Raw genomic sequence first — 25,844 nt, 5'->3', positions numbered from 1 at the left:
AGGCAGAGATCCAAGAGAATAAGAAATAAGGCCTGGAAGTCTTCGAATTTCACCAAGGCCTAAATTTAGCTAAGTACGTTTCTTCTGGCCTCTGACCTCTGGCGGATCAAGGGAAGTGGGTAGTCTTTTCTTTGTCATGCCAACTGTGACGGATGTCAGACATCTCACATCTAACATCTGTCTCCTGAATGATTTTAGCCACTAAGGAAAGGACCCCAAATTAGAAGAGCTCAACCACCACAAGCCATGCAGCATGCTCTGAGGATGCCTCATCCTGAAAGTACAGGCTCAGCACACACTTGGGGAGGTCGACACATTTCGCAAGTAGAAAAGTAAGTGTGGCTTTTTTTTATGCTGGGCCATCTTCTGAGGGCAAGAGCCAAGAGCCCTGAGGGAGGACTACCCTGTCAGTTATGGAACAACCGTTTGCCTACAGCCTGAGGGTCCTGTCAAGGCTGACCTCTCCTCCAACATCTAGTGCTGGTCTCAGTCCTCGTAGGGTCTGAGTACAGACCTGGGCAGTCTGATACAGCAACCACTAGCCACATGAGGTTACTGAGCACCGAAAATGCAGCTGGTCTGAACTGAGCTGTGCCATTAGTGTAAAACACACAACAGATTTTGAGGATTTAGAATGAAAAAAGAATGTAAAATATTTCATTAATAACTTTTGATATTGATTATAAGCATTTTGGATATAGGTTAAATAAGACATTATTAAAATTGATTTCACGTGTTTCTCTTCACTTTTTTAAATGTGGCTGCTAGAAAATCTTAAGTCACATATACAGCTGGCATTATATTTCTATTGCACGGTGTTGGTCTGGACTAGGGGTCAGCAAAATTTTTCTGTAAAGGACCAAAGAGTAAGTATTTCAGGCTTTGCAGACCTTCAGGTCTCTGCTACAACTACTGACCTCTGATGTTGTAGCATAAAAGCAGTCAGAGATAACATATACTCCATAAATGAATGAGTATGGCTGTGTTCTGATAAAACTTTATAAAAGTAGGTGGCAAGCAGTTTTGGTGCACACGCTATAGTTTGCAGATCCCTAATCTAGATTAAGGTGGGGCTTGTATTTAAAAGGTCTCTTCAAGGATGCCTGGGTGGCTCAGTCCTTAAGTGTCTGCCTTCAGCTCAGGTCAGGATCCCAGAATCCTGGGATCAAGCCCCGCATCAGGCTCCCTGCTCCTCGGGAAGCCTGCTTCCCCCTCTCCCACTCTCCCTGCTTGTGTTCCTTCTCTCACTGTTTCTCTCTCTGTCAAATAAATAAATAAAATCTTTAAAAAAATAAAAAAATAAAAATAAAATATCTCTTCAGAGAATGTGCTTCTGGCCTCAGGAAGCTCAGTTGTACAGCCAACTAGAGGTTCTGACAAAACAGCTGAGTCCAGATCCCAAAAGAAACCAAATCCCCTTATGTCAGGATTAGGCAATGTCAGTTTGTGTTTCTGGGGTAATGGTGATGAGACTTGGTGGCCAGCCCAGTGATAAGCTAGGAAACTGAGTCACAGGTGTTAACTGCTGCACAAATATCTGCACAAAAGAAATCTGACCGCCATGACTGTCAGATCAGTGGTGTATGGTATACAGCCCTGATGTGAGGTCAGTGCCACATGCTGGAGCCCCTGGCTCACCACTTGGACGGGACAGGACTTGAATCACCTTTGCCCTTTTGCATCTCTCCCTTAAGATCCCAGGGTGAACCCTGGAAATGGTGAGGTGGTCAGAAGAAACCCTAAATCCCTCAGCTCAGAAGAGGGGGAAATTGGGGCAAGATTAACAACTGCATCCCCTCCTTTCCTCTTTCCTCTTTTTACTTGCAAATCCATTCTCCATACCACAATCAGAATTAGCTTTCCTGGATAACTTCCTTGTTTAAATGCCCTGCTGGGATACAGTCCAGACTCCTCATGAAACACTGGACCCTTCATTAACTACCCTGATTTCGGTCCAGTCTAACTTCCACTAGTCCCCACCACTACCTCTAGCCTCCAGCTATGGCAGTTACAGGAATGTTCTTCTTTCCAGTCTCTCTGCCTTTGCACCGCCTCTTCCTTCTGCTGAGGTTCCCTCCCTCTGCTTTGTCTCCCTTGAAAACTCCTACCCAATCTTCCAGACCAAATTCAGGCATCTTCTCCTATGAACACCCTGACCTCCCAGGCTGAGCTGACCTTTACCTCCCCTACGTGCCCCACTGTCTCTTCCATTCCATGCTCTTGGACCAATAGGCACTTACTGGGGACATGTTTGTCTTCCACTTAACTGCCACCCCCTTCATTACAGGAACTGTGACTTTCATTATTGTAGTCCTGGAACAAAGTACAAACTGGGTTCCCAGTGAATATTTAAAGAATTGAATGTTGCAATTTGTTACTTCAATTGTTTCATTTTCTAGACTGGGTGGTGAAAGTGAACAAGGGAGAAAAATCAAAACAGCAGCACCAAGAGGGTGGTGGAGTAGCAAGGTATTGCAGAAAAGCACTTGAAGAGCCTCAAGACAGACAGGGTGCCTGCTACAAGAACAATAGTTTAATTGTAGATGTAGTTTTGATGATCACTATGTCTTAAATGTAACAGATTCAATTGTTTAGACATAGAGTACCAGCGTTTTAGAAATAAATTTTACTTCTTCAAATAGTTTTAGAATTACAGAAAAAAGTACAAAATAGTACACAGAGTTCCCATATAAGACCACCCAGTTTCCCCTATCTTAAGAGCTTTCATTAGTATGGTATATTTCTTATAATTAATAAAATAATATTGATTGCTATCTTTATTATTAAAATAAATTATTATTATTATTAAAGTCCGTACATTAGTTAGACTTAGTTAAATTAGTTAAAACTTAGAATTAGTTAAAACTTATTTCACCTAATGTACTTTTCCCCCCAGGGTCCCATCCAGGACACCATATTACATGTAGTTGTCATGACTTCTTAGATTCCTCTTGGCTGTGACAGTTTCTCAGCTTTTCCTGGTTTTTGATGACCTTGACTATCTTGAGGAGTATTGGTCAGATATTTTGTAGCATGTCCCTTGGTTGGGATTTATCTGATGCTTTTCTCATAATTAGCCCAGAGCTATGGGTTGTGGGGGTAAGATCATGGAAATAAAGTGTCATGTTCATCATATCATATCAAAGTACATCATATCTGCATGACAACACTGCTGATGTTGACCTATGTCACCTAGCTGAGGTCATGTATGTAAAGTAACTTCACCATAAAGTCACTTTTTGTTTCTCCCTCCCCATACTGTATTCTTTGAAAGGAAGTCACTGTGTACAGACCACATCTAAGGGTTGGGAAATTATGCTCTACCTCCTTGAGGGCAAAGTAACTACATAAATAATTTAGAATGCTTCTGCATGGGAGATTAGTTTCTTCTGCCCCATTTATTTATTTATTTATTTATTCCATCATTTATTTATAAGAGCATGGATTCATGGATATGTATTTTATAATTTGGGCTGTAATCCAAAACTACGTTATTAACTTTATTGCTCAAATTGTTCTAGTATTGGCCATGGGGGTTCTTTTCAGTTGCTGCCTATGTCCCATCACTGTGGTTTGTTATTTTGTTTTTAGTAGTTCCTTCTGACACTACAAGATGCTCTAGGATCATCTTGTATATTCCCTACCCCAGTCCTAGAATCAGCCATTTCTCCAAGGAGCTCAGGAGTCTTTTATTGAAGAATGGTATTAGAAACCAAGATCTCAGTGCTAGATGTGCTCATTGACACCGGGGGGTGTCTGCTTCTAGGCTATCTCAATTGTCGAAATAAAAAGACACATGTGTCTGTACCATATCTACATATACATATATCTAGGAATATTTCTATACGTATAGAGTACCAGTTTTGACAACAAAGTCATTACTTCTCAGTGGACAAAACTTTTCTCTGACACAACAGGATAGTTAAGTCTTATAACCTAAAATTTTACTCCAAACCAAAAGAAGGAAAGATGGGTTTGGGGCTATTTTGATCCATTTGACATATAGGATTTAAAAAAAATATTTCTCTTATAATCCTCTCCTTCCTCCATGTTTCTGCCTATTTTCCAAAGATGGTTTATTAAGTTTTATTTATTTCCTGGTAGGTGGTATGGCCAGGAAGTTTGCTGAAGTTGGCCAGAACAGCAGCTGTAGCCACAAATCTCCCTGGTTGACCTAATACACTCATTTGAGCAGCTAATGGAGTTGGAGCTGGGTGAGACTATCCTGCGTTAGGAATCTGACCTGGAGCTACCAACACTGGGTCTGCAGTGTAGAACCTCCACCAGAGGGCTGTCCCTTTGTTCCCTCTGCAAGGAAGTCCTTGTGTTGGGGGAAGGTGTCTGCCTGCCCATCCCCCACCCCTTACCAAGATCACACCTCACCATCAAAAGGTTTCAGGGAAAGAACATCATTAAGGTACAACTCTACACTGAGCTGCCCCCACTGTACTTGGTCCACTCTGCCACCTGCCTGCCCACTTGCTCAGCAAATATGGATTGGACCCCAGGCAAAGGCTAGGCACAGGGACACAGAGATAAATGAGGCTCCTGCCCTTCAGGAGCTCCCAGTGTAATAAGCAAGACAGACGTTTAAAGTAAACAAGTAGGGGTGCCTGGGTGGCTCAGTCGTTAAGTGTCTGCCTTCGGCTCAGGTCATGGGTCCTGGGTCCTGGGTCCTGGGATCGAGCCCCACATCAGGCTCCCTGCTCCGTGGGAAGCCTGCTTCTTCCTCTCCCACTCCCCCTGCTTGTGTTCCCTCTCTCTTGCTATGTGTCTCTGTGTCAAATAAATAAATAAATAAAATCTTTAAAAAAAAAATAGAGTAAATAAGTAGAATACAGTATGGGATGTAACATGTTACAGCAAAGGCTCTTAGCCTGAATCCATGGCTGGATTTTAGGGTATCCCATAAAATTAATTATAAAAGTTATATATGCTGGATATTCCCTATTTGTCACCCTACTACATCTTCTTTTCCCAGCTCTGTGTCCCAGGAAGCTGACCTCTACAGACTCTGTTGAATAGGCTCACTTGCCCATGGGCTTTTAATTGCCTTGGCCAATAGGAAGCACTACCAGGAAATCCAAAAGAGACAGCGAGGAGACTAGGGATATATATTCCCCCATCGGTGGTTGCATCCCTCTGGCCAAGGCCACAGCCCTTACTAGTGCCTCTCACAGTCACAGCTACAGCGCTTCCTGGGTTCTCTTTTGCCCTTTACGTGTATGGGTGGTAACTGCTTCCTGTTTCTTGCTAGTAGCCCCAGGGACCTTCACTATCCCTACTGGGTTCCCTAAATCCTGCCCATATCTTGGTAAAAAGTGCCTACCTCAAACTCCCTTCAATCACTTTGAGTATGCAAGAACGCTGAAAGCATGTGAATCAGATTCTGTGGCTCAAAAGAAGTAAAGAAGGTCCGGCGTCTTCTTCCTGCCTTGTTTTCGGCCTTTTTGCTCTCAGAGCCGCTGATAGCAAGATGTCTTCGGGAAATGCCAAAATTGGGCATCCTGCCCCCAACTTCATAGCCACGGCTGTTATGCCAGATGGCCAGTTCAAAGATCTCAGCCTATCTGACTACAAAGGAAAATACATTGTGTTCTTTTACCCTCTTGACTTCACCTTTGTGTGCCCCACGGAGATCATTGCTTTCAGTGACAGGGCAGAAGAATTTAAGAAACTCAACTGTCAAGTGACTGGTGCTTCTGTGGATTCTCATTTCTGTCACCTGGCATGGATCAACACACCCAAGAAACAAGGAGGACTGCGACCCATGAACATTCCCTTGGTATCAGACCCCAAGCGCACCATTGCTCAGGACTATGGAGTCTTAAAGGCTGATGAAGGCATCTCCTTCAGGGGCCTCTTTATCATTGACGATAAAGGTATCCTTAGGCAGATCACGGTAAATGACCTTCCTGTAGGCCGCTCTGTGGATGAGACTCTGCGACTGGTTCAGGCCTTCCAGTTTACTGACAAGCATGGGGAAGTGTGCCCAGCTGGCTCGAAGCCTGGCAGTGATACCATCAAGCCTGATGTCCAGAAGAGCAAAGAATATTTCTCTAAGCAGAAGTGAGCGCCGGGTCATTTTAGGGCTGGGCTGCAGTGGGTGGCCATGAAAACAAAATCTCTCTTGTATTATTGTCATGCTTAGAACATAAGACTTTAGACTGTGCAGATGTGGTATGGGGACAGGACAGGCCTTTTCTGCAGGGGTTGGGGAGGCCAGCCTTTCTTTTCTGGAGAGAAGGGCCTGAGCTGTTATGGAGCAGGCCAACTGTATGTACAGTAGCAGGGCATCACGTTTTGTCTTTTGTTTCTATTAAACTTGAACCGAGAAAAAAAAAAAAAAAGAAGTAAAGAAGGTCCTACAGGAGAGATACACACAAGGTGATGTGAATCTCGGAGGCAGATGTGCTATCCATAATTCTGCTGACTTCATAGAACAGTGCTCCTCTCAAAATGCAAATCCAATCAACTTATTCCCCTGCTTAAATCCTTCAGTGGCTTCCCACTGCTCTTAGAATAAAAACCAAACTCCTTAATGTGGCCCATAAACTTCTGCCTCATCTGCCCCTCTCTTATCTCACCCCAAACACCCTTTGTTTGCTCTCTGTACTCCAGCCACCCTGGCCTTTGGGTTCTGCACTTGTGCCAGCTTCCCTCCAGCCCTGTGTCCTCTGTACATGCTATTACTTCTGGTCTGGAAAGGCTCCCCCATTATCTCTACTCATTCTCCAGGACTTGGCTCAAGTGATCCCCAATCAAAGTCAAGTTCTTCTATCACATGATCCTAAATCTCTCCTTCAGAGTACTTACCTCAGCTTGTAACACATTCTTATGTTTTGTGTTTGACATTTATTAATGTCAGCCTCTCCCACTAAGTTCCATCAGGGATGGAACCATGTCTATTTCTTCTCATTGCTGTGTCCTCAGCACAGTGCATGATACATCAGAGATGCTAATAAGCATCTGGAGAGAAACGAATGACTGAAGGTGATATTTGGGTCAGACCATGAAGGGTCAGATTGACAGGAAGCACAGAGGCTAGGATGCCACCTGAGACTCAGGAACTGGTGAGCCTGCTCAGTACACTCTACCTGGACTTTCTTAAGCAATAGGCAAAAGCCACCCAGTGCTTCCTTTCCAACCACAAGATTAAAATAACCCAGAAACATTACCTTGACGTCAATGGTGAGTATCAACTCAAACTGGCTGTAAAACTCCATGTGACTGGGCAACTGGTACTCCTTCGCCGTACCCAGGAATGCCTCAATGTCGTTCAAGGCAACGTCAACGCCCTCTCGTGACTGGCATTTGTCTACAGCTTGGGAAGCCAAAAGGTAGATTCCTGCTTCACACCAGTGGCTGACCTTTCAAAAGAAACACAGTGCCCTACGCCGTCAGCCTGACCACAACTCAGCCACCACAACCCTCAGGACGCCTGAGTTTATCTGTGGTCTAGAAGGATCCTGAGACAATGGAAAATTGTTGTGGGACAGCATAAAGTTCAGTAAGTCTAACCACTGCTAACACAACTCTACGGTGGACAAACCCAAACTAATTTTATGTCTGTCCATTTCTCAGGGAAGTCATCCAGTCAGTAAGAAGACTTGTATAAACATTCCTCTCTTTTCCACTGACAGTAATTGCTACATCTCCAAAAGAGTTAGGTATTCCTAAATTTGGCCTAACCATCGAGGAATGTGACCAATGACTTTTCAGGTTTGCCTTCTAGGCTACTCATCTTGTATCCTAATTGATTATAAGAGCATAGGGTGACAAATGGGGCATTAGAGTGTCCCTCTTAACAAAAACACTACTTTCCTCTGTCCACATTTGCATTTACTGGCATTTGTCTGTCCTAGAGAAGCATCCAAGAATGCAAAGCTTTGTAACTCAGGACAGCAATATTCAAACTTTCCAGGATGCTGGGATGGAATCAGATAGGTGATGAACTCTAACAATTCAATTTTTAAAAGACTTAAACAGAAAGGGGCCCTTGTGCTGCCTGAATATTTATGTGGAAAGATGGAAAGAAGCGCCAGTGCAAGTATGGCTGCATTTCCATTTACCATGTGACCTGAAGAGCTACATAAAATAACCATACAGGGGGAAAAGAGCAAAAGGGAGCACTCTAAAGTAGTTAGCTCTAAGAGGGAAAATTATAGGCAACTTCTATTTGTCTTTATTTTTTCCTTTAAATTACTTACATTGAATGTGTACTACTTTTAGAATACATAATATATTTAAAAATTAATGATTATCTCTGTGTAGGGATGAGGAAGGGAATGGGACGTGTAGGTGTCCATAGTAACTTTTTTCTTCCTCCTTCCTACATTTTTGGATTTTCAAAATAATGTAAATCATGCTTTAATATATACTCTATAATTTTAGATATATACTCTATATGCATGATATATACATGCTTTGATATATTTCTCTTGAAACATCATGCCTAGATCTATAGAAAACATTAAGTTGGGTTCTTCCACAGAATCACAGCGGATACTTACTCTCCCAGACACACACACACGCTCCACACATCAGCATTAGGCTATTATCTCCGGAGCAGAAATGGAATGAGGAAAACCATAGCTGATCCTGCAGAGTTCAGCACACAGAGCAGGCTGTGGACCAGGCCCTTCTGAGCCACTTCCTTCTGGAACAGTTGTATTTCATTGACATTACAATCCCTTTTGCATTGGGATGACATAAACAGCCTGGGTGTGTGCCCCCAGCCATCACAGAGAAACAGCTATGGGAATGGAGTATGCTGACTCATGGCTATGAGTCACATGCTGCCTGCAAACAGCTGACAGGGAAAGCTCCAGAAGTCACTGCCCCAGACACCTGCCCCAGAGATCACCACTGAAGGGCAGCAGGGGCTGTGCCCCTTCCCTGTGAGCCCTCTGCACACAGTGTTGCTGTCTAGTCTAGGGAGCCTGGGGTTTGGAATATGGCAGTCCTGACTTCAAATCCGCAATCTCCTATTTTTACCCCAGGGGTGGTCGTGGGCAATCACTTATCCCACAGTTGCTCAGTGTCGTCCCTGTACCACCTGCACCAGAGTCACCTGGAAACTTGGTGAAAATACTGATTCCTGGGCATCATCCTAGACTTTACTGAATCTGAGTCTCCGGAATGGCACATTAGAGAATCTGCAATTCTAGCAAACTGGTTCTCATGTATTAAATGTTGTGAACCAGAGGCGCCTGGGTGGCTCAGTCATTAAGCGTCTGCCTTCGGCTCAGGTCATGATGCAGGGTCCTGGGATTGAGCCCCACATCAGGCTCCCTGCTCTGCAGGAAGCCTGCTTCTCTCTCTCCCACTCCCCCTGCTTGTGTTCCCTCTCTCGCTGTGTCCCTGTCAAATAAATAAATAAAATCTTTTTAAAAAAATGTTGTGAACCACTGATTTAACCACGCTGAATATCAGTTTCTGCCTCTATAAAATAATGCCATTAATACCTTCCTCATAGGTTTTATTGAGGATTGAGTAGATGACATAATTATGTTTCCTGCAGGGATATAGTATGTGCTCAATAAATGGTAGGAGTGTATAATGGTCATTATTACTTAAGCTTCTCCAAAAGGATTAATGTTTCTACATAAAGAGAAGCACTTTGTTAATATAGTGCTTCGCTCTCTGCCTGAAAGGGAATCATGGGCCCAGGCCAAAACACACTCTAAGTCTAGGTCCACATAGAGGAAAATGAACATTTGTTCATTCTAATGGGATATGGTGGGATGGTGAGGGCACTTTTGACTTCCAATACTTCCCTGACCTAGAATCTGTATAGTTTTTAATGCCTCTCGAGCACTATTTTCCATGAAGTAATTATCCTCTCAGCAATTCTGTAGGGCAGAGAGGATGAGTATGGTTAAAACTCTGGTACAGAAAATGTAGCAGACATCATGGTCGTGACTTTGCTGTGCTCACCTTGTCCAGCTGTCTATGCAACTCCAAGGACTTCTCTAAAATGTCATGCTTTTTCTTGCTTTCATTGATGAAGTCATCACAGAGGTGCCTGAGCTCTACACATCTGGGTCTGATGGAGTCGACTGCATAGTGGTGGCTTTGGATGAGCTGGTCCCCAATTATTGCAAGCAGCTGGGCCTTTTCCAAGGGCTCCTGTGAAGTGAACATCCACAGCCAAGCATCAGAAGCCAGGTCATGGTGAGGCTGATATTTGCCTACCGTGTGCTCCAAACCTGGAGGGAGCCTAGGGAGATGTCAGGTCTTAGGCTGAGAGTCGCGGCTACAGAACCTGGGAAAGCTGTGTCGAAGTTCAAGGTCTCCAAGAAGTCTATCCTAGTCCAGGGTCACCTGCACTCTGAAGAAAAGCAAACCACTCATTCAAATGTCTGTTGAGTTCTGGGCTAGGCACTGAGGATTTGGTTAACAAGCTATGATTTTCAATCTAATGGAGAACTCAAATTACTAAATAAATAATACCAATAATTCAACTATTACAACTGTTGGAATTTTTGTCAGAAGAGCATGAAGTGTTCTACTGACCAGAACTGGAGACTCTGAATTCCCCTGTCAACTAAATGGAAAAGTAAAGGATCAGATATGGGGCCCTGAGTAGAGAGAAGAGTCAGCTGAATTTGGGAAAACAGTAAAGATCTGGTTTGGACAACTCTGTGGGGGATCATGAGACTTAAGAAATATGTTTATGTAAACCCCTTCCTGCAACTCACAAGATCCAGGATCCCAGTTTGCTCTGACTTCATCTGCCCAGCAACCACGCCCCCTACCTCTCTCGGCATGGCTTGCTTTGTTCTAACCCCATGTGCCGTGTTTATTTGTTTTGTTTTGTTTTTAAGAGAGGGAGAGAGAATCCTAAGCAGACTCCATGCCCAGCGCAGAGCCTGATGTGGGGCTCAATCTCACGACCCTGAGATCATGACCTTAGCCAAAATCAAGAGTCAGACATTAACTAACTGAGCCCCCAGGTGCCCCCATGTTTATCTATTTTTAATTCATTCATCACATACTACTGAGGATCTCCCATGTGCCAAATACTGTCCTAGGTGCTAGGGGTTTGGTGGTAATCAAGGAAGCAAAAATCCCTGCCCTCATGAAGCTTACATGTTAATAGGAGACACAGGCAATAAACAATTAGATGTGTAGATTATATAATATCTTAGTTAGTGATGCATGCTATAGAGAAAGGTCAAACGGAAAGGAGGGTAGGGAATGCTGGTGGAGGAGGTTCCATTTTAAGTAGGATGGGGGAGAGAAGGGTTCGCTAAGAAAGTGCCATCCACAATGTCCACTGGGGAAGGTATGTGTTGTAATGAGCAATGGGTATTATATAAGACTGATGAATCACAGACCTGTACCCCTGAAACAAATAATATATTATGTTAATTAACTGAATTTCAATTTTTTTTTAGAAAGGGGAAAAAAGGAAGAAAAAGATTTGTAGCTGAACTTGAAAGCTTAAGGAAAAACTCAACTTTATTGTTACTTCAATAAATTGAATATTTATGAAAGAAAGAAAGAATGAATGAAAGGAAGAAAGAAAGAAAGCAAGCAAGCAAGCAAGCAAGCCATCCAAGCAGTGCAGAAATGTTAACATAACATAACACAACATAATATAACATAAGCCTAAGACTGTTGGCCTTGCAAAGCCTGCTTGCAAGGTTGGCCCTTGGGTGCCATCTAGGAATGTCAGGAGGGTACATATCATCCCCTGACAAGAATGGCTCACCATGCCTTAACTGTTTGTGCAAAAAACATGCTTTATACTATATCCCTACTTTCTTTCTGGGAGTATGGAATTCTGGTATATGGCAGGCAGAGGCTACCTACATGACCAGTCCCCAATAAAAACTGGGCACTGAGCCCCTAATGAGCTTTCCTGATAGATAACATCTTACAATGGTGTCACAACCCTTTGTGGGGCGGGGGGCGGAATCTGGAGGGGATCAGGATCTCATGGGACTCCACTGGGAGAGCAATCTTGGAAGTTTGTATCTGGTTCCCAACAGACTTTGCCCCATGCATTTTCCCATGCTGATTTTGCTTGGTATCTTTTCACTGTAATAAATCATAACCACGTGAGTATAATTACATGCTGAGTCCAGTGAGGCCCCCTAGCAAATCTTCAAATCTGAGTGTGAACCTGGGAACCCTTGATACAGAAGTCAAGGCCAAAAGTGAGGGACAAACCATGCAGTACTTGGCTGAAAGGTGGGGGCATGTTTGCCATGTTCCAGGTAGCAGGAGGAGGCCACTGTGGCTGGAACAGAGGATGCAAGCTGGAAAGGAATAGGAGACGTAATCAGGAGAAAGAGGGAACCTGGGTTGGGGAGGGCACCGATGCCATTCTGAGCACTTCAGCTTTTACTCAGTGTGGTGTAGGAAGCCCTGGAGGGCTGTGAGGAGGGCTCATATTTTTAAAAGAATTGCTCCTACTGTAATGTTGAGAATGACAGAGAAGAGGCAAAGCAAGGAGACCAGCTGGTGGCTACTGCAATAATCCAGGTAGGAGGCATGGTTTAAACAAGGATGGCAACCAAACTAGCTCCTGCCTCAGGGTCCTTCCCCAGGATGCTTCACATAGGGTCATTCAGGTAAATTCTTGGCTCACCTCTTCACAGGGCCTTCTCTGACTACACTATCTAAGTCACTCCCAGCAACCCACCTGCCCAGGCCCTCTCTCTCCCTTTAGTTTCATTTTTTTTTTAACAGCACTTACCTCTACCTGAACTTACCTTCTTTGTTTACTTTCACTTATGATTCTTTCCTCCTCCACGCACTCCTACCAATATACAAGCTCCATGAAAGTATAGAAGTATCTCATAAATATTTGATCAATAAAATGAATTAACCAGGGAACTAGAAGACACAGTGATATACTTGGCTGGAATTGTGTGAAACAACATTGACCTGTGAGTGAATACAGATGACTTCCATGTGCACTCTTGCTGACAATGTTGCACATCCCAGTGAGACACATTTGCCCTGGTTTAACTTTTTACAGTAACACAAGGAGTTATGACTCCAGGTGATGACATCCTGCCCCTCTCTTAACTTACAGGGGTTTATGGTTTCAACAATCTCTAAGACACTGCCGCCCCCCCCCCCCCCCCCCGCCCCGTCCTGGGCCAGTCATTCACCAAGCCCTGCAGAACCCACATCCTTCTTAACAACTTTCAAATTCTGAGCCCTCCTTCCCTGGCCACCCCCATTCCCATGTCTCCATCCCCCACCTCCTGATGCACCTGCCCTCTTCTGGAGCTAACTGCATCACCCTCCAGAGTGCATCCTCTCCAGGAAACTTTCTCAACTCTACCATTTTATTTTGATGCCCCTCCTCTGTGCTCCCATAATGCTCTGTGCCCTTTCTTGATCAGAGCAGGTACTTCGCTGTATTGTGATCACTGATCTATTGCCCACATTATGCTGTGGACCCTTGTGAGCATGCACCAGCTCTTATGCAACTTAAGACGTCCATGGTACAAATTAGGTACTTAAGAATAAATGATTGTTGTGTAAAACAAAACTGAGTAATGATACAGGAATAAAGTGACACAGGTCAAGCAGTGGCTATTTTAAAGGAACTCAGGGATAAAGACCCAGTGCATAATGCACTGGTTGCCATCCCTGGGAAAAGACTAGAATGCTAATTCCTCAGATGGTGATTTTTAACTGTTTTCCTCACTGCTGTGTCCACATAACCTAGAACAGGACTTGGCATAGTAGATCAACAAATACTTGCAAAATGAATGAAGAATGGGTGAGACGCTCTTACTAGAACTGCTCGGCCACTGCAGGTTGAACCTAAGAAACATTCCTTAGCACAGAATTTGCCGTTACCTCTGTGACAACAGCTGATATTCAGAGAGCCTTCTATATGCCATGCTTAAATTAACTGTTTCTTTTTACTCCTTGCAACAAACCCTTTGACATAGGCCCCATTTAACAAAGGAGAAGTAGAGGCAAAAATGGCCCAAAGTGACCCAGGTAGGAAAGGGAAGAGCCAGGCTTCAAAGTCAGGAAGTTTGGCTCGGGAACCTGGTTCTGACCAACACACACAGAGAAAAACGGCTGCATTCGTTCCGCCTAAGCTTAGGGACTTCATTTGATCAAACCTGTCTGATTCTAGCCAAATATAGAAGCATGAAAACTTGGCAAGGAAGTCTGTTGACTTTTTTTTTTTTTTAAGTCCAGCTGTGAATTTACTAAGAACAGGACAAGGTTTCTGGGCCCAGGGAACATCCCCCCCAGAATATTTTCCAAGCGCTTCGTGGTGATGACAGCCTGCCCTTTGCTTGGCATGCAGCATCTCACCCTTCAGAACTTCTTAAAACGCTGAGATGTTGGAGGAGAGGTGAGCAGTGACTCAGGACCTGCACTGGATGGCAGAAAGGTCACTCAACTGAAATGAATGGGTACTAATAAGAGCTTCCAGGTTCTGACCATCTACTACGCTCCAGTCCTTATGAAGCCTTTACCTAATTTCATCTTCACAGGGAATAGGCAATGGTTATTATCAGTTTTACAGATGAGGGCTGTTCAGAGAGGCTAAGAAACGTGACTAAGGGCACACAGCTGGTAGTTGTTAGAGCAGAGATTTGAATCCAGTTCTGTCTGGCTCCAAAGCCGGTGTCTTGTCACGTTCCAGCCCCCTTGGCCTCCTCGTATATGCTATAAATGATGGCTGAAGAGCCATGACTATCACATCCTTCAGGCGCCTGTGAAGAACTTTACTGTAAAACCTCCAAATCGCAACTTATTTCTTAATCTATATAGCTTCTGCTGAAGAAAACCAGGTGATAAAACCACCAAAGTCAAAGAGAAATAATGAGAAAGAAATGGCTGAAATCTGGTGCTCTGATCACAGGCCAGCCTGGCATCTTTCAGATACTAAAAATTCTAGAAGGCTGGATAGTCAAGCTGCAACATGTAATTCAGAAATCCTTAGTGTAATAACAGTTTATTTTTCCCCAGAATCTACTGCTATGACATATGAAAGATGAAAATGTCTACTGTGAAAGAAAATGAGAAAGGGTGATGCTCTATGTCAGGGAACCCAGAATGAACCCACAAATAATGGCATAGGAATGAAATGTACATGTGGGGAAGTGGGGCCAGATGAAACAAGAAAGGCAAAAAGTTAAGGGTTGTGGAAACTGAGCATACACATGGGAGTTCACTGTACTAGTTGATCTACTTTTGCATGTGTCTGAAATTTTCCATTAAAAAAAAAAGTCATGCCCCTCCAGCTAGATTACATCCCTAGGAGGTTAATGATCTGGGTTCCAAGCCTTCCTGGACATGTACTATAACTGCTGGCCCCTGGTCTTGTGGGGAGAGGTCAAGATTAAAATCAGATTAGTTCCCCTGCCCAGTCCTTGTCTGCTCTCTGCTGACCCATCACCAAGGGCCCCGGCATGCCTTATAGCCAAAACCCTACAGCAAATTCTGCCTTAAAAGAAGTAAGAGTGGGGGTTGAAACCACCATTGTTTCTCAGAATTAGAAATGAGCTTTCAAAAGATTGTTAAACCAGGGGCGCCTGGGTGGCTCAGTGGGTTGAGCGTCCAACTCTTGATTTTACCTCAGGTCATCATGATCTTGGGATTGTGGGATCAAGCCCTGGGTGGGGCTCCACACTGGGAGTGGAGCCTGCTTGAGATTCTCTCTCCCTCACTAAAAAAAAAAAAAAAATTGCTAAACCATCAAACCAGAAAAAGATAAAAGAACAGGCTCAATTAGCATGCAGCAGACGTCTGGTTAGTGAGTTGGCTCAGAGGTTACGAGGATGATATAATTGTACAGAATAAGGAAGTTGGCAACAACCCAGATATCAGTGAGTGGCTATGCCAGGAGGGAAGCTGACCCCTGAGTGCTGAGTGAAGGACAAACCCAAGCAGGTTTTGGTGGACTCTAGACAGACATCACCTTATTCCTTTAACACTTTACAGGACAAATGGAAAGATTAGCCAAGCCTTTAAAATCATCTGAAGAAACACTCTCTTTTAGAAATCTGTGGGAAAACATGTTAAAAAGGTCCTGGTTATGATAGGATAGTTTTGTTTGGTTCATCTAAAGGCAGAGAAATAGGTCTACTGCATCCTTTAGAAAATAAGTAAAAAAAAAAAAACAAAAAAAACAGGGTAAGCAAGGCACAGAATGGGTAAAACTAATATAGCTGGGCTCTGCTGGTCATCTGTTGTGAGTCAGTCTACCTGGTTCTGGTACTTTGGCTGTGAAAAATCAATCATGGGTTCACAAAGCATTCCTACGTCCCATGACCATAGGTTTCTCCCCTAGCTCCGGTCAGCAATCTTTAAAGTATGTTCCAAAGATCTCAAGTCCAAGAAGAGGGGCAGAAGAGAGAAAGTGGATGCAGATCAGCCATACTATTTATTATTATTTTTTTAAAAAAGTATTCATTTATTTGAGAGAAAGAGAGAGAGCACACATGTGCAAGAGGGGGGAGGGGCAGAGGGAGAGGAAGAGAGAATCTCCAGCAGACTCTGCGCTGAGTGCAGAGCCCAACATGGGGCTGGATCCCACAACCCTGAGATCATGACCTGAGCTAAAACCAAGAGTTGGACACAATTGACTGAGCCACCCAGGCGCCCCTCAGCCATACTATTTAAAACACAACCCAGACTACCCCTCACTAGGTTCCACTGAAAATAAAATCCAGTCCTCACCACGACTGCTCTCACCTTGTTCCTTCCTGGCTCACTATGTTTCAGACAACATTCCTTGAACTCACCAACCTCATTCTTGCCTCAAAAGTTTCACACTTGAGGCTTCTCTGCATTGTATGCTATTCCCCAAATCATTGCATGGCTATCCAGAGCTCAGATCAAAGGTCACCTTCTCAGAGAGATCTTTCCTGACTACCTGAGCTGAAGTAGCACCCCAAGTCACTCTCTCTTACATCCTGTTTTCTTCATACCACATGTATCTAATATTATTATCTGATTATTTTTTCCTCCTCTCTCTCTCTCCCGTAGAATGTAAACTCTATGAGAGCAGGGTCTTGACTGGTTTGCCACCATATCCACAGAACCTAGGACAAGGAGTACCTGGTGATGAATGAATGCCTTCCTGGCAGGTCAGTAGCTACTTTCATTCATATATATGCCATGGCCATATTTTTCCAAACCCAAAATATAAGGACTGGGCTTGATGAGGCTTTTTTTCCTAATATATGAATATATGCAAGTGAAAATACATAGTATCTACATTTAATAAGGAGTTCTCTTGAAAAAAAACTAAAATTATGTAAAATTGGGACTGTCTTAGAGAATTTGAGACACATCATCATCAGGTACATGAAATTCGATTTTTTTATTGTTTGATAAAGGTTTCTGTTTACTCATGCCTACAGTACTAAAATGTTTAGCTGTCAAATGATCACTGGTAACAGAGGGAGTGCTCATAGGGGAGGATGGGATTCTTTTTTTTTTTTTTCATGGTCCAGAGGGAAAATCTTTATTGAGTAAAAATTTAATATGAGAGAGTTACAAGGAAAAAAAAAACCTTTCACAATAATTGCCTTTTTGAAGTTAATTAAAATTACTTTTTAAATAGGGAGGGAGGATGGGATTCTTGAGTGAGAGTCTGGGTGCACAGGTGGGTTCATGTGTTGACGCACGTGTAGAAGCACCTCCAGTTCAGAATCTACAACTGATAACTCTTAGGGTCAGAGTGAACCTGGTTTACAGTTGTTACTTGTCCTCTGGGGAGGGGAAGGTATGTCTCTAACTATAATGTACATGTCAATCACCTGGGGATCTTATTAAAATGCAGATTCTAATTCTGGGGGCGGGTGTGAGATTCCATATTTCTAACAAGTTTTCACTCGGGTGACATCTATGCACTGGTCAGAGGATCACACTTTGAGAAGCAAATCTCTAATACTATAAAATTACCATGTGGGAAACATGCATTTAGATAAGCTCAGAGAGGAAGTGCTAATCATCAAGGACACGGTGCCCAAAAGACAAAAATATAGAGAATCTAATTTGAGAATAGCAAAAAGGAACTTCTCTAGAAAGAGAAGACTCAGCTTTCTTAATTCATAATAACCCAAATTGATAAGGACTTAAAATAGAGTCACTACTACCTGCTGACTTGTGTGCAAATCTGGGAAACTGTCTAATTCTGGTATGAGAATTGTGAAACACGTATTCTTTTACAAGTTTGATACTGACAACTCTTGGGGCATGAGAAAGGAGAAAGCTTTGCCAACTCTGTGTAGCAGCGGAACTAATATGGACTCGTTTCCCCCTTTGCACCATTCTGCCTGTTATAAAACCAGCTGGTATTTTTTTCTGGTTTCCCCTTTTCACGTTTTCCCTCCTTACCACCAACTCCCACCCCCTACATCCTGCTGGTTGATAAAGTGTTCATTGTGACCTTTCCTCCTGCTGCTTTTGTACAGGCAGTCAAGTCAACCGGAACCCTCACCCCACCTGGGGTGGCAGTGGAGACTGAAAAGGCAGGATTTGGGCATTCCTGTGTCCTTTAGCAACTTCCAACAATAATGAGTGGACATGATCTGTCACTGTACACAGCAACTTCCTTCCCAGCTCATAAAAACAGCAAAAAACAAACCTCGCCTTTTCCTTCCAGGTTTTTATGTTCCTTAAGAAGTTGCTCCACGCGTATCACACTGTCTCCGATGTCTGTAAACTCCGCTTGCTCTGCCAGCAAATTGTCCAGGGCAAGCTTAACCTGTAAGGCACATTGGAACATCCAGAAATAAGCCCCGAGCACCTCTCTGGAGGTATAGGTTTGTATACTCTAAGAAACTTGAAAATCCAAAAAGGATTCAGGACTTTTGTGTATCTCTATATACATTTTCTTTTTACAGCTCATAAGCGCTTAGATTAAGCTCAGGGCAGGGGTGGAGAGAGGAGAGTGCCGAGACACACAGAGATGAAAGATTATAGATACATTCACAGATTATCAGTCAAAAAGGAAGATAAAACAGACATGAAATACCATGTACGCCAACAGGAAAATGGGATTCTAGAACACTGCTACCCCACTGAAAAAGGGAGACGAGAACAATCAATGAGGAAGCAAGGGTATCAGGAGGGGGCTGGATTAGGGAGAAGAGGGACACTCAGTATTCAGAGTTCAAGGGAGAAGAGAGAACCAGAAGTCACCAAACCATGAAAGAAAGCTCTGTTCAACAAGAAAGTAACACCTCATAAAAATTGCGCTCAAAGTGTTGTAGTTGTAGGCATTGGTGAAGCTTCAAGTGATGCTCAGACCAAAACTGATTAAAGGCTTTTTCTGTCTCATCCAGCTCAAGTAATAACCTGTTAAGGAAGAGAAAGTGACATTGTGGTTAGTGTCCATTTCCACAGGAGTCCATGTAGGCTTATGTAGGTAACCCCTATGTTTCCAGTCAGTGTTATGAACCACGGGAATCTCCTTTTTACACAAGTCTCTGTCACCTATGACTTTCTCACAGTTCAGCTGGAAATGGAAAAATTTTCCATTTTTCTCTCAGGATACCCTCAGAACTAGGCAGAAAATTCACTTCGGATGCAGCCGCTGTGCTTTGAAATGTGCCCCCAGGTAACCTTAACTTTGTGCCTCTTGTTTTCTACTTGAGATAACAGGTGTGTAAAGCACAGCACCTAACCAAACTGTTATTTGGAAATACAGATAAATATGTACTACCATCTCCCTTGAAATCCTGGGATGAGAGCATAGCACAAAAGGAGGGAAGAGCATTCTCATAAAAACATGTCAGTAGATACCACCTTTTTGCCTTTGTTGTCTCAAATACTTCTTTTTTGACTCCACCAAGACCCAGGATTAGCTTTACCAATTGTTCTTGGCTGTTTCAGATTGAGTTCTGCACATTCCCCCCTCTCTCACTCACCTTTCCATGGTAGCTACATTCTCTAGTTCATTGGGACTGAGTTTGCTGGTGGGACTTGTGGTTGCTGTTTCTTGAATACATGACAGTAATGTGGTCCCTTGCTTTCCAAGTAATGTCAGCTCATCCTAGAGAAAGGAAAATATAGTCTCAAAAGAAATGAACAAAAGCAAATTCTTGGTAGATTTGCGGTGAGGAGAATGGCAGATCAGCTGTATCTTTCTTATAGGAAATTAAACACTAAAGAAGTCAAGCTATAGCTTTTAAAAATTAATTAACTCCTTAATTTTTTTAATATTAATTCCAGTGTAGTTAACATAAAGTGTTATATGAGTTTCAAGTGTACAATCCAGTGATTCAACAACTCTACTACATTACTCAGTGCTCACGATGGTTAAGTGTCCACTCCTGACCCCCAGCACCTGTTTCTCCTACCCTGCACCCACCTCCCCTCGGGTAACCATCTGTTTGTTCTCTGTAATTAAGAGTCTTGTTTTTTGGTTTGTCTCTTTTTTTTTCTTTGTTTTGTTTCTTAAATTCCACACATAAATGAAATCATATGGTTTCATTTCATTTTTCATTTCAAAAAAATCATTTGTCTTTCTCTGACTGACTTATTTCTCTTAGCAGTATACCCTCTAGATCCATCCATGTTATTCCTTTTTATGGCTGATTCCATTGTATATATACACCACATCTTCTTTATCTATTCATCTATCAATGGACACTTTGGTGGCTTCCATAATCTGGCTATTGTAAATAACGCTGCAATAAACATAGGGGTGCATATACCTTTTCAAATTAGTGTTTTTGTCTTCTTTGGGTAAATGCCCAGAAGTGGTATTATTAGGTCATATGATTATTAACTTATTTTTAGCAGGTAATACATATACATGATACAAAACCCAAAATATACAAAAGGATATATATTGGAAAAAATAAGTCTTTTGTCCCCTGCCCATCCACTTTTTCTCTCTAAAGCAACAACTGTTGAATTTTATATCTCAAACTACTGTTATATATTTAAAGCAAAAGCAATAAATCAATAATTTTAATTATTACTTAGGCATTTATATTAATTGCTTAATAATTAATAATTTTACATTGATTAACAAATTAATAAAATCTGGTTCTAATCCAGGGCAGTGACCAGAAACAAGAAAATGACAGATACTGAATAATAAGTGCTAGAAACTGGCATGTAATAATAATGTAATAGTTTCTAGCTGACCAGGAAAAAAACTTCATCTGGTCTCAGTTGACACCTGCCTCTCTTTCTATCTGCCCGCAAAGTGTGGCTTGTTCAATTATGGAAGTTTGGCGGAGATGGTCGGCAACTTCGGTTTGACATGGAAAGACTCATACTTCCAAGGCGATTCTATTCCCCTCCTTTTACATGGGATGTGGGGTTTGCAATTGGAGAAGATGTCAGGTTATCTCCTGCCAAATCCACCAGCTCAAGTCCTCTAATCACACAGCACAAGTCATTTCTCTCAACGCCTTGAGAACCACAAAACAAGCCAAAGGGGCAGAGCCTGGCAGGGAATTCTACTCCAAGGAGTCGGGGATTTGGTGCGTGGGTTACACAGGATGCTGGTTAGTATGCCCTGAGCATTAGAATAGGCCCATAGTTACAAAACAATATCCTCTATGCACATGAACCCTGAATCTCTCCTTGGGGACTGGCCACCTCCAGCCTTCTCACAGTATGGAGCTCATTCCCTGTCGGAGGAGTTTTGGGTTTCTCCACCCTGTTCACACACAAGTTCTGGCCCGCTCACCCTCACGCCTTTGTTCCTCATCTCCCATCTTGCTCGTTCCAGTATTCATCCCCTTGCAGGCTTCTGCTATCCACACCCAGCCTCAAACTTGTCCCCGGATTTGGTTGCTGATAAATTTGACTTCTCTGATCTGGCCCAAGTTCTTTGGACACCCCCTGTGGCTCTGTCCTCTCCAGGTAATGCCCCGCAGTCAGCCTCTTGGCTGGTACTCCTGCCTAGGAACTGGATACATCCCTTCTTGTCCACTCTCAGGTATCAACCCTCATTTCTTCTTATCTCAGCAATGCTCATAAAATATTTGTAGGTTGGATGAATTAATAATAGTCTAAAAGAAATTAGATTGCAGATGAATAAGGACAAATAGGATATGATGGGGGGAAGGGGCGAAGCACTCATTAGCAAGTACTCTTAACTTGCACTCTTCCTACCTTCTAAAAAAGGTCTTGGCTTTTCTCACTCAGTTTCTTAGATGTCCTTGAGATTCCAGCATTCCAGTAGGACTCTGGCATTGCCATTATTAGATTTTATATCTATTTAGTGTGTGTATGATGTAGAGTTGGGAGGAAGGGTGGAGGGGCCAGAGAAGCAGACGAGTATTGCTAGAGCAGAAGAAGACTTTTGGAAGGGGAAGCTCAGAAGAGAGGTATACCCAAAGAACTGCAGAGTGTGAGGAAATGTGTGAGAGAGGGAAGGTGGACCTGAGTAAGGGGTCTCATTCACTGTGTGTCCCCTTCACGCTATCAAAAAACACAAGGAAAAATCATGACTGGTTACTGCTTTGGGACTAGGCCGTATGTGGTCAGCTTCAGCAGGGTTATAAAAATCTGCCATAGATACACAGGGAAAGATTGAGGGACTATGGTACTTGGCAAGTGAAAAGATAAGTTGCCCAGGCCAAAAGTAGGGTTTGCCCTTGTCCACAGTCGTAACAATTCAGAATATTTAAGAACTGACCAATCAGGCAGATGTCAGATACAATGCTGAAGCAGTCCTGAGGCCAACTGCGGTCCATGTGTTAACCACTTTAGTGGCCGGATTCCTGAGGAGGTCTCATGGGTCCTAGGAAACGGGCCAGAGAGGTAAAGTCGGACACTCAAGGAACATAAATATTTAACAACTGGTACAGCTGTCCCAGTGTGTACTCATTACAGTTCCATTATTATGGAAACAAGCCGTTGGTTCGGAAGACCCACTTAATAGGGCAAGCAGATTGCTTCAGGCTCAAAAGAACTTAAATTTTCTGGGGGGAATTCTTTCCTATGACAACAGTAAGCATGAATCTAGATATTCATTCATTCACTGAAAATACATTTATAAAGCACGACTATCCATGCCAGGTGCTGTGTTCAGCTGTGTCATGGGCTGGCAATGGAGGTGGGATAGGAAGTTAAAGGATAATCAGAGCCCAGAGATTATATGAATGACTAACGTTTTAGACTCCTCATTTCACTTTTATTACTTAGCTCCATTTCTGCCACTACAAGTTAGCTCTGCGTGCTTTTGTGTATAATGCTGACTAATGAATTCTAGAATCTAGCCTTTAAAATGCAAATCTTCATAACTGAGAAAAAAGAAGTCCCTAAAAGAGATGAGATACCTCTTTCCTCGGCAGCTATTGAAAGAAACCTTCCTGTGGTATAAAATTAGTGCAAAATGCTCATTTGTTAAGGTATTAACACTGAAAGCATTCAGAAGGATACCAAGTTTGTCTTCCTGTGCAAAATCAAGACCTCCGTGTCTATCCATTCCTAACTTACATTCCCCGCAAGTAGAGATCGAACAAAGGGGGTCCCTAAAAACTCCTATGACTATAAAATTATTTCTAGGGCCTACAAAAAAATAACTTATAATTCTGATTATCTTCTTGATTATTTGTAACCCTGGAAATACTGATAGAACTGTCATCTCTGAATACAAAACTGAATAAATACTGACTGGAACAAATACTGAATACTAAACAGTATTCATATTTGTAAGAGTACTTTATCACATAATCAGAGGACCCACTGGCACTTTCCTCCTGCATGATGAGAGAAAGGCCTTTGGCTCTGTTAGATTTCTTATTTTAACAACAACAAAATATGAGAGTCTTACCCTATTTAAATGAACACATGGTAAAGTCTCAGTTGACTTAAGGATCTGAGAGCCAAAGGCCAAGACCCTGGGGTTTCTGGCTTAAATAAGAGTGGCAAAGAGGAGATAATCACCTCCTTTGGGATTCAAGAGAGAGACTGCCTGCCTCTATAAACTGCTCCCAAAAACCAGCTCAGAATTAGACAATGGGAAGAGCTGTTTTGCTATGAAAAAGAATCCACAGGGCCATCATAAACAGTAAGAAAAGCACATATCTCTATAGGCTTCATGGCTATTATATTGTTGTGTTAGGCCCAAAGGTCTTTTTCTTTTTTAAAAAATTGTGATATAGCTCATATAGTACCATAAAATTCACCTTTTTAATGCATACGATTTCATGGTTTTCTCCCCCGGAACATTTTTATCACTGTCAAAAAGAAACCCCACCCCTATTATCTGTCACTCTCCATTTCTCCCTCTTCCCAGTCTCTGGCAACCACTCATCTCCCTACTTTCACTCTAAGTTTACCTACTCTGGACATTTCATGTAAGTGGAATCACACAATATGTGGTTTTTTGTGTCTGCTTCTTTGGCTCTGCATAATTATTTCAAAGTTCATACATATTACAGCATGTATCAATCAGTACTTCCTTTCTATGGCTGAGTAATATTCCATTGTATGGCTATACCACATTTTGTTTATCCATTCATCAGCTGATGGACATGTGGGTTGTTTCCACTTTTTGGATGTTATGAATAATACTGCTACAAACATTTATATGTAACTTTTTATATGAAATGTATGTTTTCAAATCTCTTGTGCATACACATAGAAGTAGAATTTCTGGGTCATATGGTAACTCTATGTTTAACCTTTTGAGGACCTACCAGACAGTTTACATTCCCACAAGCAATGTCTGAGGGTTCCAATTTCCTCACATCCACACCAACAGTTGTTATTGTCCATCTTTCTAATTAGAGCCACTCTAGTGGGTATATCACTACGGTTTTGATTTGCATTTCCCTAATGACTAATGAAGTTGTACATGTCTTCATGTGCTTAATAACCATTTATGTATCTTCTGTGAAGATATGCCTGTTCGAATCCTTTGCCCATTTTTCAGTTGGGTTGTCTTTTTACAAAGGTTGAGTTGTAAGAGTTGTTTATATATTCTGGATACTAGACCCTCATCAGATACATGATGTGTAGATATTTCCCCCCATTCTGCGGGTTGTCTTTTCACCTTCTTGATAGTGGCCTTTGAAGCACCAAAGTTCTTAATTTTGATGATGTCCAGTTTATTTTCTCTAGGTGTTTGTGCTTTTGGCGTTATATCTAAGAAACCATTGCCTGATATAAGGTCATGAAAATTTACATCTATATTTTCTCCTAAGAGTTTTATAGTTTTAGGATTTACATTTAGTCCCTTGATCAATTTTGAGTTAATTATTGTATAGGATGTGAGGTGAGGATCCAATTTCCTTCCTTTCCTTGTGGATATCCAGTTGTCACATGGCCCAAAGAGCTTAAGCAGGTTTTTGTTCCCACAAAGAGAAAATACATTTCATCATTTTTGGGTATTTAATTTTTTTACTGTCAGCACTCAGGCTACAGGAGGAGTTCAGGGACCGGCTTCTGGGAAAATCTATAGAAGTCTGAGGGAATTTCCATGAATTTCCTCCTTGTGCAGACAGGGTCCTAGTGGCAGCAGGGTGCATGCCACCATACTGTTTATAAACCGAGAGATGGCCTATAGCCTGTCAAAGTTACTTTTCCTCAGGAAATGGAAGCTCTTCTTGGAGAAGGACCCAATATGCAGAAGAGCCTGGGACACCTGCATGCACATGTTCTGAAGATGTGCTCTGAGTCTCCATCCATGTGTAAGAAGCATACACAGGAACAAGATGGGTGTGCTAACAATGAATCATGGAACACTACATCAAAAACCTAATGATGTGGGCGCCTGGGTGGCTCAGTTGGTTAAGCGACTGCCTTTGGCTCAGGTCATGATCCTGGAGTCCCGGGATAGAGTCCCGCATCGGGCTCCCTGCTCAGCGGGGAGTCTGCTTCTCCCTCTGACCCTCCCCCCTCTCATGTGCTCTCTCTCCTCTCAT

General features: G+C 42.6%; 1 protein-coding gene, 1 long non-coding RNA gene and 1 pseudogene across 5 annotated transcripts in view; 2 read left to right on the top strand and 1 right to left on the bottom strand.

The window, feature by feature from the left end:
* The window catches only part of MCF2L2 (MCF.2 cell line derived transforming sequence-like 2), a 259,995-nt gene that overhangs the window by 132,649 nt on the left and 101,502 nt on the right, over positions 1-25,844 (bottom strand). For all 3 annotated transcript variants that reach the window (XM_073896615.1, XM_073896620.1, XM_073896623.1), the window contains exons 9-13: positions 19,878-20,002; positions 19,191-19,305; positions 18,593-18,712; positions 9,940-10,131; positions 7,179-7,370 (exon numbers count right to left, since the gene is read on the bottom strand). In XM_073896615.1, the coding sequence (XP_073752716.1) occupies positions 7,179-7,370; positions 9,940-10,131; positions 18,593-18,712; positions 19,191-19,305; positions 19,878-20,002 (744 nt within the window). The remainder of the gene's footprint in view (positions 1-7,178; positions 7,371-9,939; positions 10,132-18,592; positions 18,713-19,190; positions 19,306-19,877; positions 20,003-25,844) is intronic.
* Positions 214-25,844, top strand: LOC112828741 (uncharacterized). Of its 2 annotated transcripts, XR_012379459.1 has the most exons (6): positions 214-332; positions 16,987-17,087; positions 18,611-18,770; positions 19,500-19,567; positions 20,182-20,330; positions 25,511-25,844. It is a non-coding gene; the product is annotated as an uncharacterized lncRNA (long non-coding RNA). The 2 variants fall into 2 exon arrangements; XR_003209579.2 differs by lacking the exon at positions 20,182-20,330.
* Positions 5,424-6,342, top strand: LOC112828729 (peroxiredoxin-1 pseudogene; annotated as a pseudogene).

The sequence above is a fragment of the Callorhinus ursinus genome, unplaced genomic scaffold (genome assembly GCF_003265705.2).
Source record: "Callorhinus ursinus isolate GAN/ISIS: 27379988/994484 unplaced genomic scaffold, GSC_fseal_2.0 scaffold1, whole genome shotgun sequence".
Taxonomy (NCBI): domain Eukaryota; kingdom Metazoa; phylum Chordata; class Mammalia; order Carnivora; family Otariidae; genus Callorhinus; species Callorhinus ursinus.
This window is presented reverse-complemented; position numbering and strand designations above follow the sequence as displayed.